This window comes from Gracilinanus agilis, chromosome 6, assembly GCF_016433145.1.
Source record: "Gracilinanus agilis isolate LMUSP501 chromosome 6, AgileGrace, whole genome shotgun sequence".
NCBI lineage: Eukaryota > Metazoa > Chordata > Mammalia > Didelphimorphia > Didelphidae > Gracilinanus > Gracilinanus agilis.
The window spans coordinates 195,004,454-195,031,751 of NC_058135.1; the positions used below are offsets into that span (position 1 = coordinate 195,004,454).

A 27,298-nucleotide genomic window follows, 5' to 3' on the forward strand; every position below is an offset into this window, starting at 1 on the left:
GCAATTTAAAAGTAATAGGGAAATCATAAAAGGAACCACTTAATGGAATAAATACCTTCTGATATGAGGGTTTTCAGGACTCTTTTCTAACACCTCCCCACCCACCCTCTCCAATATTAAGATAATTTAAATTACCTAGATCTCTTTAACCTGTTCTGCACTTCCATGTTGAATTTTGATACTTGCTCTTAATAATTTTATTTTATTGTTGTTGTGAATATTTTTCTACTTTTCTTTTTTGATGGGATTAATATTTAAACAGTCCCTGGACAAGTTGCTGTCCTACTATTACCTTTTTATATTTATTGTCCTGTGGATAAAATAACTGCTTTTTTTTGTAGTCAAATGTAAGTATTATAATGTAATCTCATCCTCTGTAGATTCTCTGAAAGCATCCTTGGTAGAAATCAAGGAGCAGACACACACACGCAAAAAAAAAAAAACCAAAAACCAGTATTACTATACACATTATCCCATTCCCACAAGATCTTGATTTCCGATTTCTTCTGCCAGGTCTCTAAATTTTGAAAGCTTTTGGCCTAGATAACCTGAAAATGATGAGTATTTGTTATGGTAACATCTACTAAAAACATTGTTCATAAGTTTTTATGGATCAGTGTCATTTCTGGGAAATGGTGGAAAACAGTTTGGTCTGTGATAATGACTTAGTTCTAGTATATAGTTTAGTGATGGGTGAAGAGGAGTGGAATAGCACAGACCTCATTCTCATTCTTCAGTGAGGCTCAGATAGAAACAGTCCTGGGACAGGTTGCTGTTGTGTTATGCTTTTATATTTCTGCTCTATGAATTATTATCGCAAGGATTCATGTTCAGGTACAGACCTTTGGTTTCTTCCTACTCTGAGATTCACTTTTTCAAACTTTATTAGATACATTGTATTAGTATTATTATTCCTGTTTTTCAAATGAAGAGACAAAGGTAGAGAGCTTAAGGTTGTAAAGCTGGTAAATGTCAAAACCAGAATTGGAACCTAGTTCTTTAGAATTCAAGTATGATACTCTGTCTCCTAAACAGAAATCCCTCATTCCTTTCTCTATGGGATAAGAGATTATCCTAGCTAGAATCATAAAATTGCATCTGGAAAAGAACTCCAAGGTAATATAATCCAATCTCTACCTAAAGAAGGAGGAATTTCCTCTTTAACATCACTGACAACTGGTCATCCAGCCTCCGCTTGAAGAATTACAGAGATATGAAGCTCGCTATCTTTCTAGGCAGCTCACTCCACCTTTGGACAGCTCTAATTATTAGAAAGTTCTCCCTTTCTGTAACTTTCACCTTACAGATCCTAATTCTGCCCTCTTGAGTCAAGTAAAACATATCTAATCCTTTTTTACCCTCCTTTCTCCATATGATAGCCCTTTACATATTTTAAGATTACAATCATGTCCCCAATAAGTCTTTTTTTTTCAGCTTAAACATTTCTGATATTTTTTTAAACCCTTGTACTTTGGTGTATTGTCTATAGGTGGAAGAGTGGTAAGGGTGGGCAATGGGGGTCAAGTGACTTGCTCAGGGTCACACAGCTGGGAAGTGGCTAAGGCCGGGTTTGAACCTAGGACCTCCTGTCTCTAGCCTGACTCTCACTCCACTGAGCTACCCAGCTGCCCCCCATTTCTGATATTTTAAGTGAACTTTTTATAGCATATTTTTGAGTCTTTCACAAGTGCAGTCTCATCAATATTCACCCTACTCCCTAGCTGTCTTCTCAACAGCATCACCAACAGCCTTCCAGATATACCCTCTTCCTTCACCCTTGGAGCTCTCTGGAACCATGATCGAATCAATTCTGCCATTGTTCCTGGAAGGAGTGTGTCAGTCTATATCCTTAAAGTCCCACTATAACATTTTAGACCAAAGTCTCCCTTCTTAGTCACCACTGCCCAAATGTCTTTCTCTATTAGGATGTAAGCTTCTTCACATCACTTTTGTATTTGTACCCTCCAGTGCTTAGCATAATGCTTGAAACATTAAAAGTACTTAACAAATGCTTTTTCATCCTTTCTCTCATTGACTCACCTTGAAATTCGGTGCCCAGAAATATTCTAGATATAACTTGATCAAGGCAGATTAGAGAGGACTGTGACTATCAAATTAAGTCAACAAACATTTATTTATTCTGGAAACTATGCTTCTGTTAATAGAGTCCACAATTATATTAGCTTTTTTTGGATAGAGTATTACAATGTCAAACCCATATTGAGAGTGTAGCCTTTTATATATCTAGGCCCTTTTCACATAAAGTACTATCCAACTGTAATCTCTACCACTCTACTTCTGCAGTAGACATTTTTAAACCTAAGTGCAGGATTTCTTACATTTGCCTATTAAGTTCCATCTTACTAGATTTGGCTTATTAGATCTTGATTCTGTCACCGAAGGTGCTAGCTCTACCTGCCAGCTTCACGTTGTTGACAAGCATGTCATATATGCTTTCATTCAAGTCATTAATAAAGGAAAATGTACAGTAGCACAGGAATGAATACAGAACCCTACAACACTTTCTTGCAAGTTTACATTAAATTATATTTAAATTATTTCAAATACAAAAGTACTGGTTTAATACCTTTAATATAAAGAAGATTAATTTCTACAACTAAAAAATGTTTATTATGTTTCAGAAATTTCTTGTGAAAGTGGAAATTACGGAATCACAGATTTAGAACTAAAAGGGGCCTTATAAGAGATCATCTACTATACTCTTTCAATGGACAGAGAAAGAAACGAAGGGCAATCATTTAGTAGTGATTTTTAATCCAAGTCCTCTGATGTCAAAACCAATGCTCTCTTCACTTTGCCATAGTGATGAGATAGTCAACAAGATTCAGATACCTCTGGAACAAGTAAATGTTTCCTGCCCCATCTGTAATGTCTTTGGAGGAGCAGGAGGAATGGGAAAGAAAGTTTGCTTTATTGGCTGAAGCCATCTGGTCTGTTGTCTTTGAGATTGTCCTAAACTAGCTCTTTTTAGCTGAGGGAAAAAAAAAACACTTCACTTTACAGGTGTAAAACTAATTTGATTTCAAAATGGCCTGAAAAAAAGCAAGAAGAGAGTTAAAAAGAGAGCTTGCTTGGCAGAGAGCATTTAAAACCATTACATCCTCAGAGCTCTACACTTTGCAACTTGAAGTGCTAACAGGAGAAAAATGGCAATTCAACAAGTGTGTCCATTTCTTGCTATTTGACATGAATAAACATAACTAAGAACTAGAATGACAAATCCCCAGGTGGCATAGAGAAATTATTTCAATCAGTATCTTTAACTGAAGCTGACTTTAGTAGCTCCCATTCTTCATAAAATCCTGGTCCACACACCACGAAATCAATTTGCCAATCTAACTATTTTCTTATATGGTTTATTACATATTGTTACTCTTGATAATCCTGTTTTCAGAGGCTTTTGTGATGGAGAGAAATTCTTAAGAATTTAGTATGAATTTGATTCTATGTCAAGTTTAGTCATTCTCTCCTTAAGTGATCTATATCAGGCATTTACCTACTAGTTTCAGGAGCCCAAGCTTTTACCAAGAGTTCTGGATTTTTATAAACAGTCTCAGTGCACTTTAAAGTGACTTCATAGAGGTCACTTTATTCACTCGTGCCCATAGAACCCTAGAGAAAGGAATCCAACAGGTTTACTTATTTGACAACACTTGCTGTCAAGAATTTTTTCCATATGTCAAACCATATGTTGTAGTTTCAATAAGATTTCTCCTTTTTTTCCTGCCCTCTGTGGAGATGGAGATTTCCATATACAGATCTTAGAAATCAGAGTTAAGTTGTTATTCAGTTTTCTCTTAAAGTACACTAAATCAGCTTTAGTCCCTCTAAAATTTTCCCCCTCGGTCTGACTTTCCTATCCAATATTATTCATTTTTGTGACTCACCTCTGAGCTCTCTTCAAGATCTCCACATTTCCAAAAATCTGAGCATGACAGTTCACTTGCTTCCTTGATCATTTACGGGAACCTCTTGTCCCTTTGGTTGCCAAGGGATAACATGAAGATATTCCTCATGATGTCTGTTATAGTAGACATCAATTTTATAGGTGAAAGCTAAGAACTGGCATCTCATCTTATAGTTTTCCCTTCAGAATACATTTGACCTATAAATTCAGCACACTTGGAAAGTTATTGATGATTTAGTAGCTGATTTTGTGAAATGATATAAACTGCTTTAAACAAACCAAAAAAAGGGCCAAATCAGTGGGTAGATAGTAGCGTACCTCAAATAAAACACTGAACTTATCATTTTCCAGTCATTCAATTAAAAAAAGAACCCTACAAAGAAAATGGGTTTACAATGTGTCATGAAAAATACGTTGTCTTTTACTTTCAAAAAGACTTTAAAAGGATGATTGTAGAGTGTGTACCACTTCTCCCAGATTTGCTGTGCAGAAGTACATAAGTGTGAGTGATATAGAGGTACTTGTTTATTATAGAGCACATTTCAATGCAGTAATCATAAATATTGCTAAGGTTGTGCTCTGGTGAAATATGACCTACATACTCTTGATTGTTTGTGTTACGTGATTTGTCTGACACCCATTACATTCTGGGTAATGGCAGCCATTTGTTGGTGTGCACAGCAGGCTCTTTTGACAAAAGAAAATAGGCAGCAATAAAAAAGCTATAGTCTGAATTACATTCTGCACAGTGCTGCACTGCCGAGAGTTTGTGCGAGTGTGTTAACAATGCTCTGAACTGCCTCTTGTCAGCCTTCAGCCTGTAATGGCCATCTGTCCTCACATAAATCTGTCAAAATCTGCTAAGTTCAAGAGAGAGCAGGGTATATACCTTGTCCTGTCAACACCAAAATGTACACAGTCACCAAGAAATCAGGGTGCAAGAAAAAAAAAATCCAGGGGTTAGGGAAGGCATCAGCGCTATTGATTCGGGCTCAAGGCATGAAATCAAGATTACCACGATTAGGATGAAGATGACAAAAGGTGTCAATGTTCATGCATTAAGTGGCAAACTCATTTCTCCTTCCCTACCTTTCTCTTACTTTATGCAAAAAGACTTCCATGCTCAGTCAGATGAGCTCCTTCCCAAAATGCAAAATGTTCAAAAGGCATGCGGGGTTTCCTCTCTTCAGTAGGAATTTTTAAGTTTGGTCTGCTGAGAGAGAGAGAGAGAGAGAGAGAGAGAGAGAGAGAGAGAGAGAGAGAGAGAGAGAGAGAGAAAGAAAGAAAGAAAGAGAAAGAATGAGAACACAAGCACTTTTTGGCTTTTTTACTTTTTGATCTCAAACAAACTTGAGAACCAAACTCAAATAAGGAGCACCCAGCAAGAAATTCTCTCCTTCCAGAATCTTTCCTTGTAGCTCTATCAAACTGAAAAGGTATTGATCAATGGCAAAAAGTTTAGATAGCTGCTTGAGTTGTGCTGTTTTTGTTATTTCTTTGCATCACTGATTCCAGTATATACTTCACTCTATAAATTACCTTGATTATTTTCTTCTTTGTTTCAACTAGTCCTACATTTATTGAAGAGAACGATTCACAGTCCTGCTGGTATGACATCCCTTGCTATCTCTCTTTATCCAGTTGGTCTATTGTGAAAAAAGTTTTCATTTGTATTAATTCATTTATAGTATAAAATGCAATATTATATTTACACATACACATATTATGACCCTTTAAGGGAAGTGGTAACTGTATCTAAAAACCATAATAACATTTGTCACAAACTAAATTCTTCCCCCCCGCCATTTTTTAAAAGGTTTGATGTGACTTTTATCTCAATCCAAGTCTATGGTAAGAAATGGTAGCCATAACTGTTAATATGATTTTTGGCTACATTAGCAGAATATAATATTGAAAGCAAAGAAAGTAATAGTCCCACTGTACTCTGTTTATTTGGGGGTACCATATTTTAAGAGAGACATTAACTGGCTGGAGGGCAGCCACCATAGTGAGGGGACTCTAAACATGTCATGAGGAACTATTGAAAGAATTGAGTATGGTTAGTCTGAAAAAGGGAAGACTCAGGAGGGATATAATAAGAGTCTTCAAATAGTTGGAGGGCTATTATATGCAAAAGGCATTAGATTTAGTATTTATGGCTATTGCAGTGGCAAGCAAACAGTAGAAATTATTTCAGTTCAAAATAAAGAACTTTCTTTTTTTAATTGTTTAACTTTAACTTTAATTTAAATTTTTCCCATGGTTACATAATTCAGTATTATCTCCCTACCCTCTTCCCTCTCCCCTCCTAGAGTTGACAAGCAATCCCACTGGGTTATACATATATATATTATCACTCAAAACTTATTTCTTTATTATTTATTTTTGTAATAGAATGACAATTAATAACTTTCTAACAGGTAGAGTATTCTGAAAATAATTCCTTTCCTTCTCTGTACCTCCTGACCTCAACTGTCTCTCCCTTATACTCATACTCCTTATCTCACTACCAAGTATATATTGGCATAATTTAAGGTGTATGTGCCCACTTCCCATGGTTTTCCTCACTCCAGGAAGAACATCCAAGGAAAATCTCCCTCCATATTAGTGTCATCTTCCATTTCCATACACTGTTAGTTCTTTTCTCCTTTTTCTAAAATAGGAAGATTACTAAATACAATTTCCTCCTTTCTTTAACTGTCCTCTACTCTGATGATGATTGTCATCAAGATTCTTTCCATTTCTTTTAGAAATTTTGCTTTTACATCTAAATGGTTTTTTATATGAATGCTTATATTCAAGATAAACTTGAAGTAGGAGGTTGAATATTTGTATGGTACAGGGGGAAAAACTTGTATTGAGTTGGGAAAGGAGGCTTTCAAGGAAGAAACTTAAAGAAATTTCAAATTTGATCAATTTTCAGATGAGAGATTGAAGGATAATATATTTTCCTGACAGGTGTTCTATTCTGAAAAAATAAAAACCTATCTACTCTCGTTTATCCACAAATGGATCTGCTGTGTTGTATTTTGTTCCCCCAGTAAACTGGAAAGCCAAAATTCAGACTGCTGGAGAGAGAGAGACCGGCAGGGTATCTCAGCTAAAGATGGAACAATATGTGTATAATTCTTTAATTCTGATGTTTGCAGTGCCTCACCAAATACATTCCTTTGGCTAGATCCCAATGGCAAATATAAGTGTTAGGGAATAGTATCTAACATGTCTTTTCTGTCCCTTTTGCCCCCTCAATTGGACAGATTGTACCCAATTACCAAAATTGCTCAAATGGCAAAATAAAATTGGACATTTGGGGAAAAACCACAATTTCTTCTATCCATATACCCCTTTTTAAATGGTTAAGAGGGAGACAGGCTTCCTGCAAAAATCCATGTGCTTTCCTGTGACCTACATGGTTTCTTTATACCATTTTTGAAAGTAAGAGGAGTCGCTGTCTTTCCTTGAAACATGCAGTTAGTTGCCTCAAGTCTCTCCTCAGGCATATTAGTGTACTTTGGGTTCCTTTTGCACAAGAGCTGATACACAGCTTCCAATGTAGAGATAGTGTATTGTAAACAAACATGTTCCTACATAAACATAAAGTCTGTCCAACTGGAGCCTATCTTTTTTCATACTTATTTGGTCTCAGGGTCCATTTCACTATAGCTTACAATGAGGTGTGTTCATACAAGACCTTGGCATAAAGATTGTCCTACAGAAATTGGTGACATAGTTCCCTGTCATTCGGTGAGAAACTGAGCATTCTGTACTGCCCCCCCTTTCCTAATTTACTTATTTATTAATTAATTGCTGTAGCTCAGATAAGTTTTTATCTCTTAGCCTTACCAGAGTCACTAATGATCAGTTTTAAATAAAATGGCTCACTGCAGCTGCAATATTTAGTGTTACTATTCACTTAGGTTTCTGTTGCAGAACCATATTTTAGACAGAATGTATTAGTTATGCTTACAAGAATGTATTATACCTACATTAGCTATGGTTTACTAAGTTAATGAACTGTGGAGACAAAGAATCATTGCCTTCAAGTTGTGGAGTTGTTTTGGTTCTCTGTATTAGTACACCATGTATTACAGAACTTATTTTGAAGGTGCCTGTTCATTTTTTTCCTACTAATTGCTTTCATACAGCCTTTTTCTTTCTTTCATTTTTTTAATATGTCCGGGTTTTTGGTTGCAAAGGTAGATTTTCTTGTTTTGACAAAGAACCCCGAGCACCAAATATCTAATGCAACATTTTTATCAACGCCAACACCAACAAGGCTCTTCTGTGACACCCCCCCCACACACACACATATACACACATCCTACCATGTTTATTTTCTGTGTCACAGCCTGTAGAATGTCCTTGACCAAATAGCACAGGTATGCTGTGGAAGAAGCCAATGGGAATACAGGAATATATCCTAGGAAGCGACGCAGTAAGCATTGGTATATGAAATGTCATGGTTCTTCCTGCTCCCTGGCAGATTTTAGATCTGTCAGTTTTTGGTGAAAGAGGATTAAAGCAATTCAATAATAGACTGCAGTTGCCTCCTCGACCCATTTTTGACTCTTGTTTGAATCTTGGAAAAAAGTTACTAAAAGCATTCAAAAACAACCCCTCTTTCTCTCTCCCTCTCCCTCTCCCTCTCTCTCTCTCTCTCTTTCTCTCTTCATCTCTCCCTCTGCCTCACTCTTTTTTTCTCCCCCTTACCCAGGCCTAACTCCACCTACGACTCCTCCTCATAAAGCTAATCAAGATAATCCTTTTAGGACTTCTCCAAAGCCGAAGTCATCCTGTAAAAGCAGTGTGCCACCTTCAAAGAAACCCCGCTATAGCGAATCTTCTGGTACCCAAGTAAATAATCCCACTAAGAAAGGTCCAGAACAATCCGAGCTGTATGCTCAGCTCAGCAAGACTTCAGTGCTATCCAGCGGACAGGAGGAGAGAAAGACAAAAAGGCCTAGTTTACGGCTATTTGGAGACCATGACTACTGTCAATCGATTAATGCAAAAACTGAAATCCGCATTAATTTATCACAGGAGCTCCAGGTCTCTGGACAACTAGAATATAAAGATGCCTCCCCTGGATGCCAGGGGCAGACTCGTTCTTCCACAGACCCAGACCAGTGCTACACAAGAGAGACTTTTCAGGCGAGCAAGCAGGGTTCCCCATGCGGCCACAGAAAACAGCTCCAAGACCAGGAAATCCGGGCTGAGCTGAACAAGCACTTTGGTCATCCCAGTCAAGCTGTTTTTGATGACGAAGCAGACAAGACCAGTGAACTGAGGAACAGTGATTTTAGTAACGAACAATTCTCCAAACTACCTATGTTTATAAATTCAGGACTAGCCATGGATGGTCTGTTTGATGACAGCGAAGATGAAAGTGATAAACTAAGCTACCCTTGGGATGGGACACAATCCTATTCATTGTTTGATGTGTCACCTTCTTGCTCTTCTTTTAATTCTCCATGTCGAGATTCCGTGTCTCCACCCAAATCCTTATTTTCTCAAAGATCCCAAAGGATACACTCTAGATCAAGGTCCTTTTCTCGACACAGGTCATGTTCCCGATCTCCATATTCCAGGTCAAGATCAAGGTCACCAGGCAGCAGATCTTCTTCAAGGTAAACCAAGTTAGAAACAAAACAAAACAAAACAAAACAAACAAAAAAAAAAACACAAAAAAACACCCAGAAACAAAATAATTACAAATTGACTCAGTCCCGAGTCAAAAGCGCTCTAAATCCACAGCGACTCCAGTTCTTGCCACTGAATTGCAGAGAGATGCCCGAGTTAACAAGATTGTTGTTGCACTTACAGTTCTCCCCATTTTCTCTTAAATCTTCCAGCCTTGAACATGCCACGTAGAGCCAGTCAGATCAGAGAGAGCAATTTGTAAGAAACTTGCTCATCTAACTTTTTCCATTACCCGGAGAGCTGCCCTATGCCAGGATAGTTGAGATCCATGCAAGATAAAGCTGACAATGTACCAGACCTGGTGCTCAGTGTTAACATCAATAAGAGACGCTGAGAGAGAACACATCACTCCAGACCTTTAAGCTGACTAGATGATCACAAACTGTCACTGGGAAATCTCCCTGGTAGTGAGGAGGAAAATGCCCGTTTATGTAAGATGGAGCTCCAGAGTCTTCCGGAGCGCTGATAAACTCAGGCTCAGTGGCAGGTGCCAATGTCCTTTTGTTTTTGTTTTTGTTTTTGTTTTTTTTTCTCCTCTCTCACAGATCTTGTTACTACTATGAGTCCAGCCATTGCAGACATCGGGGACACCACAGTTCTCCCTTATATGCAAGGTCACGCTCCAGATCGCCCTACAGCCGAAGGCCCAGGTGATGATGCTCTGCTTTTCCCCTGCCTCCCTCTCTGACTATCTCTCGATAACAAGATGCCCCAGAAATGTAATCTGCATTTTTCACTGGCAAATTGAGGTGCTTGATTTAATGATTAAGTTATGTTTCCCAGGTATGACAGCTACGAAGAATATCAGCACGAAAAGCTGAAGAGGGAAGAATACCGCAAAGAATACGAGAAGCGAGAGTCTGAAAGGGCCAAGCAAAGGGAGAGGCAGAGGCAGAAGGCAATTGTAAGAAGCATGGAAATCATTTTCATTCTAAAGGAATTGATTGTATTTGATTTTTCATTTTGTATGTTAGAAGAACTAAAATCAATGTGGACACTGGTAAAATAACTGACAATGTCTTTTGGCTTTAAAAAAAATCACATAAATCAGTCTTTAACTTTCTGACTTTGCTTACCTTTCAGGCAAAAAAAAAAATCTTTTTCACCTAAACTTTTTTTTAATACTATTTAGATTAAAACATCAAATAACTGTTGAAGGGCGTAATGATATCTTAAGAATGAGAAATTAAATTTGTCCAGTCACTGGATGAGTTTTCCCAATTATTCCCCTGTGACTTTTGTACCCAGTATAAGGTCCAAACAGAAGAGGCCCTGGCGACATGATAGGCTCAAGCCACATTTTGGTCAAATGAAACTTGGAGGGCAGAGCAATTTTAGAGATAATTATCATGCCTTAACATTTTCATGAATATGCAATCAGATTATTGATGCACATTTATCTATACCTTCTAGCCCTTTTCTTTGCAGAACCTATTACATACTCTGATACCATATTTTCACTGACCATTTATGGACCAGATCTAAAGGTAGTAATGAAATTCTCTTGAAAAAAAATTCAGTTTTGATCTATTCTCAAAATTTAGGTTGATCTCATCCATCCTTTAACTTTTATAGTCAATCGGCCACTAAGCTTTCCCACAAACTATTGCCTGAGTCATTGCTAATGGGCACCTCCAGCCCCAACAAAACACTGTCATTCATTGGCTGATTTACCCCAGAATCACTGATAACTACTGAGGGAAGTTCTATTGCATTTAATGATACAAAGAGCCAATGAGAAGAAGCCCATTTAATATTCTTAGCAATGATTTATGTCAAGCACAATTTGGGAGAAGACTGCAATGTTTGATACTCGGGGTGGGGGGGAACATTGGAGAAAAGTTTGTGGCCGTGTGACTAAGGAGAAATTCGTAAAAAAAAAAAAATGGAAAAGATAATCAAAATCAGACTGTAGCCTATCTGCTTACAGGCTTGACAGAAGATGACTAAAGATGAGCAAGGGCTTGGTCAACAATAGGCATGAAAAGGAATGACACTGAAATTTGAACTGAAGTCAGACTGGCAAGATGAGAGTAAATAGATTTAAAATAGTTGGGACTCACATATCGACTTTAGGACTTAACATTTGTCACAGCTCTTATTCTCGTTTTTCCTAGCTATGAAATGAACTGTGGTTTTAACAGAGTTTATTTAATTTGTTAACATTTGAGAAGACTAATGAAAATTTAAAGTTCTATTTGGGAAGTATATTGGAAATATATTTAATTAGTGACCAGTGCATGGCCTTTTTTAATAGATGGGAAGCAAATTAGTGACATGAATTGGAAAAAAGGCACATTTTTAGTGTTTTCTGATATGGATTTTATTACATTTTTAAAAAACCAACTCTTCATTATATTACCTCATAGACATAATATACCTCTGCAAAAACCGATCAAGCCTTTTAACAAATGACATTTTTTAATTGACTGGTAAGCAAGTATGTTTAAAAAAGGGGTTGCATGTAGATAGCTGAAAAACTAACATTAAAATACAATTCATGCATATATAATGGTCCATGCATGGAAATCTTTCCATTTTCAGAAAGATATGCCTATTTATGAGTGACCAGGTGGGTCTTATTCCTGACGAGAACCATTCAGGGCCATTAAAAACTACTGGGAAATTTTAAAGAAAAACTAGGGAGCCATGGTTTGAAATTTTGCAGGTCATTCACAACAAACAATAGACTAAAATTAGATTGCAAATTGTTACCGTTTGCCATATCTGAGCCAAATATAGCTAAATTTTATGTTGCCATTGCACTTGTTTTGTCTGTCCTGAACAACATCCTGAGAACCACGAGGGGTCTTTCTGCAGATTATTCTAAGCTCTGTCTTTTAGGTTTAAGAAGTTTAAAGTCATTTAAGCAATTGCAATTGAACCATGTGAGCCAAAGCTTAGTATTTTACATCTAAACTACAACTGTTTTAATTTCCTTTGGCGTTTTCAGTCCAATCTATTTGCAATCTGTACAGTTTGCTGCCAAAAAACCATGATAATGAAATGTTAATTTACAATACGAAAAAAGAAATTATGATATGGCATGGCATTTAAAACCAAATCTTTAGTGCTTCAGCAATGACTGGCATTTTAATTTGCTATGTCAACTGTACCCAAGTTGACCTAGCAAAACAAAACTCAAACTAGTAACGATGCCTAGCCAGTGACAGACCATCAGCATCATAGGGTCTTTGATGTTAAGGTAATCATGCCAGATTTCTGATAGTTACTTAGCTTTTGTAAGGAAGAAATTATTTTTTATGTGTAGTACTGTTGTATTCTGTGGCTGAGAGCATCATTAACCCAAATGCACTCCCAAACTATTCTTAGGTCTAAACAGTCATCAGGAATGCCTGTACACATGTGCTCTCTTAGGCAGCCATCCATATTTCCTCAAGGGTATATTTGTTTCTACCTTAACTCAAACATATACAGTGGTCCTGAGCATGCCTAATCTTGATTGATCTCAGCAGATAAGCAAGACCAATTCTTGTTAGTACCTAGTTTGGAGACCTCCCCTTGAAACAATTGGAGCTTTCTTTTCAGGATACTAAACATAAAATAAGAGCTTTGAAAACAGTGGTTGAAGGAACTTATATTCTATAGGCTCAGCTCTCTGGGCTTATTATTGTTATTATTATTATCTTACTAAGAAGCATAGCAGAAGAATGGGTTTTAGACATTTCATTTGAGGTGTCTGGACAGTTGTTTTTATCCTCCCCATCTTTCCATTCATTATTATCCCCTTTTCAGATTTTTATCCTCTGGTGTCAGTTTCGACTTCATTATTCATCTGGGAAAAGGCACGGGATTCCTTTGTTCCCCTCATCACTAACATTCCATATTCAGATTGGAGCTCTAGGGTTAAGGGTATCACATTACCCTCAGCTTGGAGAATGAACTTGAGTCTTCAGTTGTTTGGATTGGAAAGAGGAAGGATTTTCATCTCACGTGTTTTGTTGTTTTTTTTTTAGAAACAAGTTTAGAAATGAAAATCAGGGTTTAAATTTGTCCTGTCTTTTCAATTCTGTTTCCCAGGACTGCAAAAATAATACTCAATGATTTAATCTTAAACCAAATTCAGCTTATTCTGGGTACTTCATAATTTGAAACAACAGCTTTTCCCCAGTTTACTAATTGCCCTCACACTGTTTTTGATATTAGTTAGTACAGAGTCAGTTAATATAAGTCTATTTCTTTCTGTATTTGTCCCCTGTGTTTTGGCTTAATTAGAATTTACTCTTCTTGTTAATACAACATAAACCTTAACTTATATACCCAAGCAGCAAACTATTGTTTATAAATATAAAGGAATTTGAGGATGTAAGATATCTGTCAAATGTTACATCTTTATAGATTATGAAAATTTATTGAATACTATTTTGAAGAAAATGTTTCTAGAAGTTTTTAGTATTTCAGTTCTGTAAGGAAATTTTTTTTAACTGTAAAGAGTAATAATAATAATAATAACTAACATGTATATTTTACCCATTATTTAAGTTTTATAAAGCATTTTTCTCATGTCAGTGAAATCTGTTAGCTTTTTATCTTCAAAGATACAAAATGGATTGCCCCTAGTCACATAGCTACTAAGATGAAGGTCTCTTGATACTTCGAAGGCCAGAGTTCTTTCCATTCTACTGTGGTATTGAATAGCCCCTGTTCAGTCACCATTTTTAACTTTTTCAAATATGACCTATAAAATTTGCCTGAAGATTTTGTTTTAATTTTCAGACATTCTCCTTTTTCTGCCTAAAACAAAACAAAACAAAACAAACCACCTAAAACATACTAGAAATAAAAGGGTTTAGTAATTAGCCGTTCACTGATATTCAGTATTTCTGCTTTTAAGTACAGCAGGCAACTTAATGGGTTTCATTATATAGCTCTATCTAGGAAAACCAAATGCTTTTTGTTATGTAGTACTCAACAGCAAAGATTTCAGCATGGGGTTAAGTGGTCATTTTTCTCTGAAGATAGAAGAAATGTTGTCTCCTTGCTTTTGTAGGTGGAAAAAAATTAAAGGACAGATAGTTGAAGCATTCATTTATACCTTCCTCAGTGTCAGAGCGGGACTGTGACAGAGGCAAAATAGATGAATGTTGAGCCTTGGATTGGGAGATCTGGATTCAGAATTTAGCTCTTTCCCTTTCCTGTGTGATTTTGAGTGAGCCACTTGACTTTCATGAACCATAATTTCTTCATGATTTAATTGGAAGGGTACAGACAAGATGATTTCCAAGGCTCCCACTAATTCCAGTCTATGGTTCTTGAATTTCCATTTAACTGTTTGGGTCCAGTCTTTCTTTTCTCCACTGCCCAATTTCAGGTCTGAATTGCTCATTGACTCAGCCTTGTTCTATTCAGCAATTCCAGCACTGTTGTAAAGAGAGGTTCTGAGCCTGCCCAATTCTTTCTAAATAGGGATACATTCAGATGGACAAAGTTAAAGGGCTGAGAACTAGAAGGGACAGTCTTAGTTATAATCTTGTTCAGCTTCCTCAGGTTTACAGAAGAAGAAATTTCTCAGAGAGGTGGTAAAGTGACTTGACTGAATTTGCACAGGAATAAATAAGTAGCAGAGCCAGAATTGGAATGGAAATCCTTTCCAAATTCAGAGTTCTCCCTCCCTCACCCTTGTGCCATAGATTTCAGTTTTAATTTCAGAATTCCCTTAAGTTTATTAAATCTCTTAGTGGTAATTCATATGTTCAAGCCATCATAGATTTGGAGTTGGAAGTAGAAGCCATATAGTATAGTCTCTATTTTAAAGATGAAAAAATTAAAACCCAGAAAGGAGTAATTACTTAGTCAGACTATGAACTCAGGTCCTCTGATTCCAAATTTTTGGCTACAATATGGTTCCCTGCTCTGAGTGGTTGTTTTGTTACTCTTTCTTATATCTGTTCCTCTCCATTTTTCTTTTTATAGTAGTAAATCTCCTAAAATATATGTAGAAAAAGTATACATTATACGTATGCATATATATACATGCATGCTGAAAAATGTAGATGAGACTTAGTTGATACACTGAAATTTTTTTTCATTCCCGTTAAGTAATAAAAATGCAATGTGGTGTTATGATCTCACTGCTAAAGGGGGTACAACACAGTTCTGTGGTTATCATTAGCCACTTATATTTATTGACCTATTCACTGTGTTAGGTACTGGACAGTAGCCCGATAAAATTTGGAGGGGAGGAGTGGTGTTAAGATATACACTATATATGAAAATGAGTCTGGCAGCCTGATCTATTTCATCCATTCAGCTCTTGGGATTTAGTAATTAATATAAGTGGAACTCTACTTAATCAACTATTTCAAATCAGTAAAAACTGATTTACAAAGGCAGTCCTTAAGAGTGATTCCTGTGTATATTTAACCAAATTATAAAACTGCAGAAATTCAAAATGCCAACCCTTATTAATTTATCCAACTTGGTTGTCCATGAAAGAAATCTATTTAAAGCTGAATTTTATTTTGGAAATATTAATTTGTAGAATTCTAGAAAGTCAAGGCAGGGAGCATGCCTTTCTTGGCTCTGTTCTACAGCAACTAGAACAAGAATGATAGATTGACAGATGAAGAGATCTCAGTAAGGTATAGTGTTTATTCCGCCTTCTAACTTCAACTGCTTGTTTTTTATAATTTTATTTTTATTAATAATTTATTAATACTCAGCAAATATTTTGACATAGAGAAAAGAATAAGAAAGAGGCTTATATAAGAAACTGAACTTCAAGTACAACTTGTTTTAAGAAGTACCCAAATCTGTAAATGTAACAAAGTAAAAACAAAACTGAAAACTGTTCACTTTATATACCCTTCTTATATTTCTGGGTTTTCCATACATTTAAAAAATGTCTCATAGATGTCTTTTTTTGGTGGCAGAGTGCTATCTCTCACTGTCCACTAACCCATTTCCCTCTTCTAGTTCTCCCTTATAACAAATATGTGCATTCAGCAAAACAAATCAACCCATTGGCCATATCTGCAAATACATATCTCATCCTGCATCTCTGTCTAGCCCATTACCTTTCTTTCAAAGTGTGGGAGGTGTTTCATTCTTTTTTGACAATGGAGAAGAGAACTGTTTTATTTCAAACCATTTAAGACAGATGACTATGTAAAAGGAAAAAAATGCAGTTCAATGACCAACATGGGAATTTTGGCACATAGTTAACCAACCCCCTTTGAGTCTAACCCAAATCTTAGTCATTTAAGTGCATTTCTTTTTGTTCTGCTTTCAGTGGAGACAAAAGACAGTTAACCCCTTATTAAGGTGCTGCTATATTCTTGGAGATATTTCTTAGCCTCCAGTCTTTTCTGAAGGCCAAGTAACACCATCACCTTTACCTCTCTCTATCCCATTAAAGTCTCACACATGTGATTGCTGCTTTCCAGAAATCAAAGATTCACTTGTTATTTTTAAAATTAGCCTTAGGCTATAAAAGTGACCTTCCTATTTTTGTAGGTTAAAAATTGCTAGCAACACTAGAATTTAATGATCTTAACTACTATTGGTATAAAAGACCAGGTTCTTATAAGTAGACTAGTCTTTGACAAGACATATGGAATCAAGGAGAGATTTATTCCCATTAGTTTTTAGTTCTTATTTCCCAGGGTTCTACTTTGATGGGAGATGTCAGTATCCACGATCCCTATTATCAGTATGCTAAATTAAGGTTGAACTTTAAAGTTTTTAAAACTGGACATTTTCCTTATCTATTTCCTGATGAAAAAACAAGGCATGGAAGACAAATTGTTTTTCAAAGGAGAGGTCATTAAACCAGTGATGGAAGAGTTGTCCATCCAGGGTTTTGAGATCTGGCCTTGTTCTTTTTTGGTCTGGACCTGTGATTTCATAGATATTGAGAATTCCTGCTACCATAGGTAACTGCCCTATAGCATAGTCTTCTTTTTTTCCCCCAATTTATTTAATTAATTAATTTTGAGTATTTTTCCATGGTTACATGATTCATGTTCCTTCCCTCACCTCCTCCCTTCCCCCTCCCATGGCCAATGAGCAATTCCACTGGGTTTTACATATAGCATTGATCAAGGCCTATTTCCATGTTATTAATATCTGCAATGGAGTGATCCTTTAGATTCTACATCCCCAATCACATCCCCATCGAACCATGTGATCAAGCAGTTGTTTTTCTTCTGTGTTTCTGCTCCCACAGTTCTTTCTCTGGATATGGATAGTGTTCTTTCTCATAAGTCTCTCAGAATTGTCCTGGATCATTGCATTGCTGGTGTAACATAGTCTTAAAGCATTTCCTAGGGGCACTTAAAGATTAAGGAACTTGTCCAGATTGGTCACACAAGCTTGTATCCTGAGACAATTTCCAAAGCTCAATTTTCCTGGCTTGGAGACTCAGTCTCTCTATTTAATTCAACTGCCTCTCTAGTCTTTATCCAACATTAAGTATGCCTATTCAGTGTAAAAGGGGGATTGCTAAGAGAGAAAAAGAAGACTGCAAAGAAGGGGAAACACATTGGGGAAATTAAACCATGGAATTTCACACCTGCTTGACTAGAACTGGCCTGTCCTATCGACTCATATTATACAAAATTATACATTTGTGTAGAAATATATGTGCAGATAAAACTTTTCTCCTTCTTCTTCCTCCAGAACTAACAAGAATGCTTCATTCATTTTCCCTATAGGAAGAGCGTCGTGTGATTTATGTTGGTAAAATCAGACCTGATACCACCCGGACAGAACTGAGGGACCGTTTTGAAGTTTTTGGTGAAATTGAGGAGTGCACAGTAAATCTGCGGGATGATGGGTGAGAAGCTTCAAGATTATTTCTTGTTTAGAAGCTGACGTTATGTAAAAAATTATGGCCATAAGATTCCTAGTTTGGGAGTTGCCAACGTAAGTGCTTTGAAAGATGACATGTTGGGTTCAAAACCTTATTTATTTTCTTTCATCCCTATTTATTAATCTTTCTAGTTGAGATTTCCTGTCCCAGAAATAAGTATTTAGCTGCCTGACAGGACAATCACCCTGATAAATGGAGGCAGAGGTGTAGGTGTTGCACTTGGAGGGGGCTCCTTGAGGTAAAAAGGGTTATGTTTATATATGTTAATTCTTCTTAGCCCTCACTGAACTTTCCCCCTTTTTTGTCCATTCCAGAGACAGCTATGGTTTCATCACCTACCGCTATACTTGTGATGCTTTTGCTGCTCTTGAAAATGGATACACTTTGCGCAGGTCGAATGAACCTGACTTTGAGCTGTACTTTTGTGGACGCAAGCAATATTTCAAGTCTAACTATGCAGACCTAGGTATGGATTTTTATTGTACATGGGATGAGTACTACAGAATGTAAAGATCAAAATGGGAGCAAGCATAATCCATGGGCACCTGAGATTGGATTTTAGCTTTGTCTTCTTGGAGGCAGAGTATTTGTATACAGATTTTATGAACAAGCCAACCTCAGAGGCAAGAGGCTTAGGAAAGAAGTCCATATCGCTTAGCTCTAGGTTTAGATTCTCATTTTCTGTGAGATATACACACATATATTTTTCTATTAATAACTAATGTGAATTCATCTATGTAAATATAATATTATAATCATTATTTTGTTGGAACAAGTGTCTAAAAATCCTTGCTTTCTCATCTCGCCCATTAAATAACTTTTGCTATGAATTGCAGCTCATGAGGGAAAATATTTAGCTTTTGAGATACACATTCTCCTTTTCACTTTAATGTTTAATTCCCCCCCCATAGCATATAAATTCCTACATAAGGGAGATTTTTTGAGACTTATTCATCTCTGACATTATATTAAAAATGAATTAATGGTTATGATCATTAAAATTATTACATAGTCCTGCACCAAGACATTAACAACTTATTTTTTATACAAAGCCCTTGGCCTTATATAAATGAAGAAATAAATACAAAATATTGTGTTTTCTTTTCCCAAACCAAGTGATGTCTTCTTAGAGTAATTGGCATAGGTGATGTGCATTGTTCAGAGTGAATATGCCATAATTCACTTCACTTCACTGGCTAAATAGATTGTGTAAAGCAGGAAAAAAAAGCAGCTGGCTGTTAGAGAGATAGAAGACTGGTGATGAAAATATAAAAGGAGGCAAGTCATTTGTTCAAATGTTGACTGATAAAAACAGCCAAGACAGATTCAACTTGAGTTGATTTGACTTATTTTCTTCAGTGATGAAGGCCAAGATGTTTCTAGTTTCTCAAAACCTATGCAATTTTAAATAAGCTTATCTGAAGGAACTCTTTAGAACATTATTCATCATTGGGGAAAGGAAGTTTGGATGGCATTCCCAAATTGCACTTGATTGTCCTTGAATTATTTTAAGAGTAGAGTTTTTCTCAATAGTCATTATTCCCTTAACTTGTGTTTAATGATTGAGATTAAGCTCTCACTAAGCTAGATCTTTGTTTTTGGAAAATATATTTGAGGTCCATTCTCTAAGCCACAATTGCTTAGAGATTTTTTGAAAATAAATGTTAAAGATATTTTGAAAGTGGAAGAAACACATTGGAGATCATATTTGTGACTAAACAAAATATACCTGTATTTTGGGCTATTTCAAAGATAAATATACTTACACTGGCTCATATTGCTTATGAAAAAGTTATATAAAAAGTAATGAATAAATAAATAAATTATAGCCAAAAAAAAGCAATGGAGACAAAAGGCTCTCTAATGTGCCAGAAGAAAATAAAAATGCAGTCAGTCAGAAAGCAATAGTAAGTGTGAGTGTCATATACAGGAACTGTTCTAGGATCTGAATATACAAATACAAAAGTGAGGTAGTCCCTGCTCTCAAGAGGCTTGCAATCTACTATTGGATGCAATATATTTACAAATAAGGAAAGGATCAATGCAGAGAAAACCTTGATTAACCAGAACTCTACTAATAAGAACCTTCAACCAAGCAGAGATTTTTACTTTACTATACAAAAAAGAACAAGAAAATAACCTTATTATTGATGTTTGAGGGAATATCCAAGGAATGTTCTGGTCTGAAATCATTGAGCCTACTCTTACATATAACCTTCAGTTCTTCAGTCTTATCCAATGAAAAATTTATATTCAGAAAGATGATGTTGAAATAGCACTAGATCCTAAATTATCATCTCAATTTAATTCATTGAAAAATTTATTAAACACTTGAGACTGCACTAAATATTAGGATTCATAGACAGAATCAAGACAGTTCTTACTTTCAAAGAACTTATGTTCTACTGAAGGTTTATAATATATATAATAAATTCAAGATAGTTTTGGGTGGAGGCAGGGGCAGGACACTTACAAAGTGAGGGTGACAGGCGTGGCCTTGAAGGAAACTAGGAATTCTTAGATATTTAGATGAGGAGGAAGAATATTCCAGGCTGGGAAAAAACTGCAATAGGCCCATAGGCAAGAAAAGGATAAAAAGTTATGTACAAGAAAAGCAGGCAAACCAGTTTGCCTAGGATTAATTGTGCATGAGTAATACGAAATAAACCTGGAAATCTAGGCTGAGGCAGTATTGGAAAGAGTTTGAAATGTCAAATAGAGTTACTATTGGACTTTAGACTCAATAGGAAACCATTGAAACTCCTTGAGTGGTGCCATAACAGTGATATCTGTGCATTAGGAGGATCTATTTTTAGCAGCTGTATGAAAGATGAGTTGGAGAGGAAATTGTAAGGGGTCACAGGTTATATAGGATTATAGGGGTTCTAAAATACCCCTGTAAGGTAAGGGTGGAGTTAAGTTGGTGGCTTAGAAATACCAAAAAAATGATTCCTCTATAATTAGGGGATTAGGTATGTAGAAAGACGGAGATTGATCCCAGAGATGTTGTGAAGGTATAGTTAACAAGAATTGGCAAGTGATTGGCTACAGGAGTAAAGGAGGGTAAATCAAAGGTGGTAATTTGAGATTGTGAACCCTGCTAGAAAACTGATTATTCCCTCCACAGAAATAAGGAAGTTAGAGAGAAGGATGGCTTAAGTGGAAAGATGATGAGTCCCATTTTGGGTTGTGTAAAGGTTAAGATGGATATGGAACATCTGGGTAGAACTGTCCAACAGCTAGTTGATAAGGGACTGGACCACAGGAAAGATGAAGATTAGATGTAGATTTGGCAATAGAAGTTGATAGCATTACCAAGAAACATTGCAGAGTACAGTGAAGAGGACCAAAAATAGAGAATACTTGGTACGTGGATTGAACAAAAAAAGAGACAGAGAAAGAGAATCAAGAAGTCACATTTTCATAAAAGCCAAAGTGGAGAGGATATCCAGAAAAAAGGGAGTGGAGAGGGGAGGTGTTAGCAGTATTAGATGTGGTCCCAAGGTCAAGAAGGATAAGGATTGCCAAAAGCCTAGTGGAACAAGCAATTAAGAGACCAGTTCTCTTGGGAGAGATTAGTCATTTAAGTCAAATGGCTGAAGTGGGCAAAGATATGCCCCAGCAGTTATTGGGACAAACTTATACCACTAAGTGAGAACTGATTTTTCCAGGCCTTAGCTTCAGATGTATCTCTATAAAGATACTTTAACGATACAATTATTATGAATAAAATCTGAAGGACTTGAAAAAGGTCAATAAGTTCAAGTGACAGAAACATGGAAAAATAGTGAGAAAAATGACATTGTATTTAATTTTTTTCTCAAAATGATTTGACCAAAAGAATTCATAAAGAAAAACAAGCGGGGAAATTTTGTTACCACTTTGTTAAATTTAGCTAATAAGATGAGAAGCTAGATTTCAAACAGTTGAGAACTGAATAAAGAAGAAAAGGGATGGGGGTAGCTAGATGTCTCAGTGAATTGAGAGGCAGCCTTAGAAATGGGAGGTCTTGGGTTCAAATCTGTTCTCAGACACTTCTTACTTATGTAAACCTGGGCAAGCCCCCACTACCTAGCCCTTAACTCTTCTTCTGCTTTGGAACCAGTAGATAGTATTGATTCTAAGACAGAAGGTAGGGTTAAAAAAATAAAAGGACAAAGGGTAGTTTTTTTTTTCCTTTTCCAGCAATTTGTCCATGAAACAGTGAAGATATAAATAGCTTATGGGGATGGCTAGGTGAAATGAATTTTAGAATAAGGAAGAAACATGTTCATTATATTGTATTTCCTGAGGAAGAAAGGGATATTAATTCATTTTAAAGAAATTTCCATGAAGAGATTTCTGGCAACCACATTAACCAGAAATTTTAATTAGCTATAATGGCCCTGTGCTTCAACTTACTGGTTAATTGAGGTTTTGCTCTAGGGAAGCAAAGAGTTACCAAAGCTTCCAATGATACATTTTATTGTAATTTTTCCTAATAATATTATACAATATGGCTTGCTTTATCAGCAGTTTCTAGTAATAATAATAGTTATTAGTATGTATTTTAGGGTAATAATGCTTTGCTCTTTCCCACATAGCAAAAATCAAGGAGGTTTACCCCTCACTTTGATGAGAGAAAATGTGGCCTTTATTATTAACTTCAAAATGTTGGAATAGGCATATTGTATTAAAAGTCTTAGAAAACTGACATTCCAAAAGTGCAAAGAACTAAATATAAAATAGTTGTTCATTAGTTGGAGAATGGACAAGCAAGTTATGGCATATAAATATGATGGAATATTATTTTGCCTTAAGAAATGATGAATATGATGAATTTACAGAAACTTAGGAAGGTCTTTGTAAATGAATGCAGACTGAAATGAGCACAACCAGAAGATTTACACAAGAATGTACATAGAACAAAAAAAGAACTTTGAAAGATATCAACAATTTGAAGTCTGTCATCCCCAACAGGGAACTTGGACTCTGCCCCTGGAACCACCCTGGCTTCTAATTGTTGGATTCTCCCTTTATCTTGTCTGAATTCAAGCGTTCTTTGCTTCACTTCTCAATTATTGTATCACATAGCAGATCATACTACTATGTATATAATATCTTCTCTCTTCTCTTTCTTGCACCTCTTTATGTTATCTTCCCCCATTAGGATGTAAACTCCTTGAGATCTAGAATCATCTTCTTTGTGGATTTTTATCACCAACGTGTAACTGTGTCTGACACATAGTAAATGTTTAATAAATTCTTTTTCTCTCCTCCTTCAGTTTCTCCCTTTCTCTCTTCCTCTGTCTCTCTCTGTCTCTGTCTCTGTCTACTGTCAAAGTTCTAACCAATATCCCTTCAAAAGACTGATGATAAATTATTCCTACTACCTCTTGGCAGAATGGTGATACACTAGAGAATATGAGACATAAATTTTCAAAAATGGTCAATATGTTGATTTATTTTGCTTGATTATACAAGAAAGTATTATAAGTGAGGGTTTGCATTGGGGGGAATTTTTGTCGGGGGTGAGCTAATAAGATGGTATTAGAAATGCAAGGAAGGAGGAAGGAAGAAATCAAGTAAAGAAGGAAAGAGCATTAAATATTAATATACAGAAAAAGGATGATTTTGTTACCACCATGTTAAATTTAACATATACATTAAAAGATCAATATTTACAGAAGTTCAATTTCACATATAATGTTTTTGTGTGTTCTTCTATGTCTACTGAAATATTCATTTTTTGTTGAGAATATAGTTAATACTATAGAGAAATTAAAAACATAAATCATGATCAGGCATGCCTCGATTGTCATAACTTTAAGTTAAAAATTTTAAACTTAACTAAATCATAAATTATCACAGATTCACTCCAAGGAATTTAATGATCTGGACTTACAGTAAGTACTTCAAATCCTGTCCTGCCATTTGTTCTACTTACTGGCAGAAGTTGGAAGTGTTGGCTCTTCCAATCTTTATTACAGCTAAATTCTAATAAGTGGATAACATTTGACAGTAACCAGTATTGACACTACATCTGCCATTTTGATCTGATAACAGCTCCATGAATACTAGCTATTGATTAAATAAGAAAATCATTCATTTGGGAATAAAATAGTCAATTCAGTTTTTCTTTACTAATTGCATGTCTGTTGGACCTGGCAAGGATATGCCCCCAACTTCTATTGCTAAGTTAGAACGTTTTTGTTTTTTTTTTCTCCAATGCTTAGCTTCAGAGATGAGTATCTGTATAAAGATACTGACATGGTACAATTATGATGTCTCAATTATGAATGACTTTAAAGAGGCCAGTAAGATAAAGGGTTAGGAAAAGTACAAAAATTGTGAGAAAAATGACATTGCATTTATATTTTGTCTTAAAATAGATGGAGGATGATTGCTGAAGAATTTTAAAGATTGCTCCCCACCACAGTGAACAGCATAGGAGTCAGTCAATTATAATACTAGAACTTCTAGTATTTTATTTTATAACTTATGAATAAAATATAACAGTGTAGATTAGTAGGGTTGGTTTTTTTAAAGTATGTAGGACAATATTTTATCAGATTTTGTTTTCCTTTAAATATAAGACACAAAAATGAAGTAAACAGTCTAGTGGGATGTATTCCATTCTTTTCTCTATGGTGGTCTTCTCTGTGGGTTTTCTAAGGAACCATGTCACTGTCATGAGTTTTGCAAGTTTCAAAAGGCTAAGAAGGGGGGGATATATTTGTGTAGATATGCACATATACATGCACATATATATATATATACATATATATATGTATACACACACATTTTGTGCGCGCGCGCGCGTGTGTGTGTGTATGTGTGTGTGTGTGTGTGTGTGTGTGTGTGTGCACTAGATGTTTTTCCCAGGAAGGGTACAAGTGATATAGCCCAGGCTGAGGGGAGAGGATCAGGTTTGATGACTGTACATTATACGTCAAATTTTCTCCTTCCTCATCTCTTCTTCTTAGCTTCTCTGGCTTCCTTCAAGACCCAGATAAAATCCTACTTTCTACAAGAAGCTTTCTTAGCTCTCCTAATGCTAATATCTTTCTTTCCACTTAATTATTTTCAGTTTCTCCTGTCTATATATCATTTGTACATAGTTGTTTTGATATTTTGTCCCCCATTAGTCCATGGGTTCCATAAAAGCAGGGATTGTCTTTGTATCCCGAGCATTTAGTACTGTGACTGGCACATTCTAGGTGCCCAATAAATGTTTGTTGGCTGACATTTATATAGCATTTTAAGGTTTATGAAATAAATTTTTCATTCAAGCCTTTTATGGTGTAAATGCTATCCTTATTTACAAATGTGGCTTTAGAAAGAGTTTGAATGATTTGCACCATCATAGAGCTAAAAAAGAAGCTGTTGGGGTAGCTAGGTAGCCAGACCTGGAGTCGGGTGGACCTGGGTTCAAATCTAGCCTCAGACACTTCCTAGCTTTGTAAGTCTGGCCATGTTGCTTCTCCCCAGTTACATAGCCCTCACTACTCTTCTGTCTTAGGATCATGATCAATTCTAAGACAAAAAATAAGAGTTTAAAAAAAAATTGAAGCTGCAACTCATCCCCAGCCAGCCTTCTTTCTGTTATACATGATTGCTTAGCCTTTCAGAGAGTCTGATTCACTGTATTTGTTTCCTGAATATTTAGCCTAGTGCCTGGCATGTGGATGCTGCTTAATAAATGCCTCATAATTGACTGATTAGTCTCAACTTAGCCATTTGAAATATGGGGAGAATATTTGCTTATCTTGCAGAAAATGTTATCATCACAACAAATCATAATGTTACAATCATAAGCAAAAATGTTATCAAAATAAAAAGAAAGGAAAGGATTATACTCGGCTAGGATATATTATTGTGCTTTGCACCTAATGCATGTTTGTTGAGTTGAAATAATAACATCATTATTATGATTATGAATTTCCAAAGAAACAAATCATTTTGTGCTTCTGTTCAGTGAGGCTTTGACCGTGGTCTAAGAAAGCGGCTTCTGACTTGGCACTGATTTTCTTTCAGATTCACACTCAGATGATTTTGATCCTGCTTCTACCAAGAGCAAGTATGACTCTCTGGATTTTGATAGTTTACTGAAAGAGGCGCAGAGAAGCCTACGCAGGTAACAAGCCCACAGGCCGAGGAGAATGGAGGGATGGTGAATACCTCACAGGACATCACGTCCTTCAATAAGGACTCTTGAAAGTCATACTTAGGAATTTATCCTACTTTACACTCTCTGTACAAAAATTTTAAAAAAAAGGTTTACATGAACACGGCTGCTGACAAGGGAAGAGGCCAAAGGGACATCCAGTAAGCACATGTTTATCCGTGGGGGTCAGCTTTGCTTTCCCGGGACGACAGCAGTGGTGGTGGTGGCATTGTGCGTGAGCGCCCGAGCGCGCGTGCCCGCGTGCTTGTGGATGTGCGTGTGTGTCTTTGTGTTTGGGGGGGGGTGAGGGTACGAGCGATGACCGGCAAGAGTGCAAATGCGAACCACTTGAAGCGACAGCAGTTCCATAGAGAGACACTTAAAACCTTAGAACTTCAAAATGTCCGTGCTGTATCTAAAAAGAAAAAAAAAAAAAAAAAAGGAAAAAAAAGCAAACCAACTGCAGATCACCCTATACTGACCACGGGTGATGCCTGGGCTTCAGATGCTGAGTTCTTGCTTTTTAGAAAGAGAAAACACAAACAAACACAACCTTCTCTGGTATTGTAATGATGTGACAATCCTGAGGAAACAAGAGGTCCCACAGACCTAAAGTCCTCTCTCTCTCTCTCTCTCTCTCTCTCTCTCTCTCTCTCTCTCTCTCTCTCTCTCTCTCTCTCTCTCTGTCTCT

General features: G+C 36.3%; 1 protein-coding gene across 1 annotated transcript in view; it reads left to right on the forward strand.

Moving 5' to 3' along the window:
- Positions 1–27,246, forward strand: part of PPARGC1A (PPARG coactivator 1 alpha) — a 130,509-nt gene extending 103,263 nt beyond the window's left edge. Inside the window, exons 8-13 of the mRNA XM_044680935.1 lie at positions 8,643–9,555; positions 10,174–10,278; positions 10,412–10,532; positions 18,304–18,425; positions 18,776–18,927; positions 26,478–27,246. Coding sequence (XP_044536870.1) covers positions 8,643–9,555; positions 10,174–10,278; positions 10,412–10,532; positions 18,304–18,425; positions 18,776–18,927; positions 26,478–26,581 — 1,517 coding nt within the window. The 3' untranslated portion in view covers positions 26,582–27,246. The remainder of the gene's footprint in view (positions 1–8,642; positions 9,556–10,173; positions 10,279–10,411; positions 10,533–18,303; positions 18,426–18,775; positions 18,928–26,477) is intronic.
- Positions 27,247–27,298: the final 52 nt, after the last annotated feature.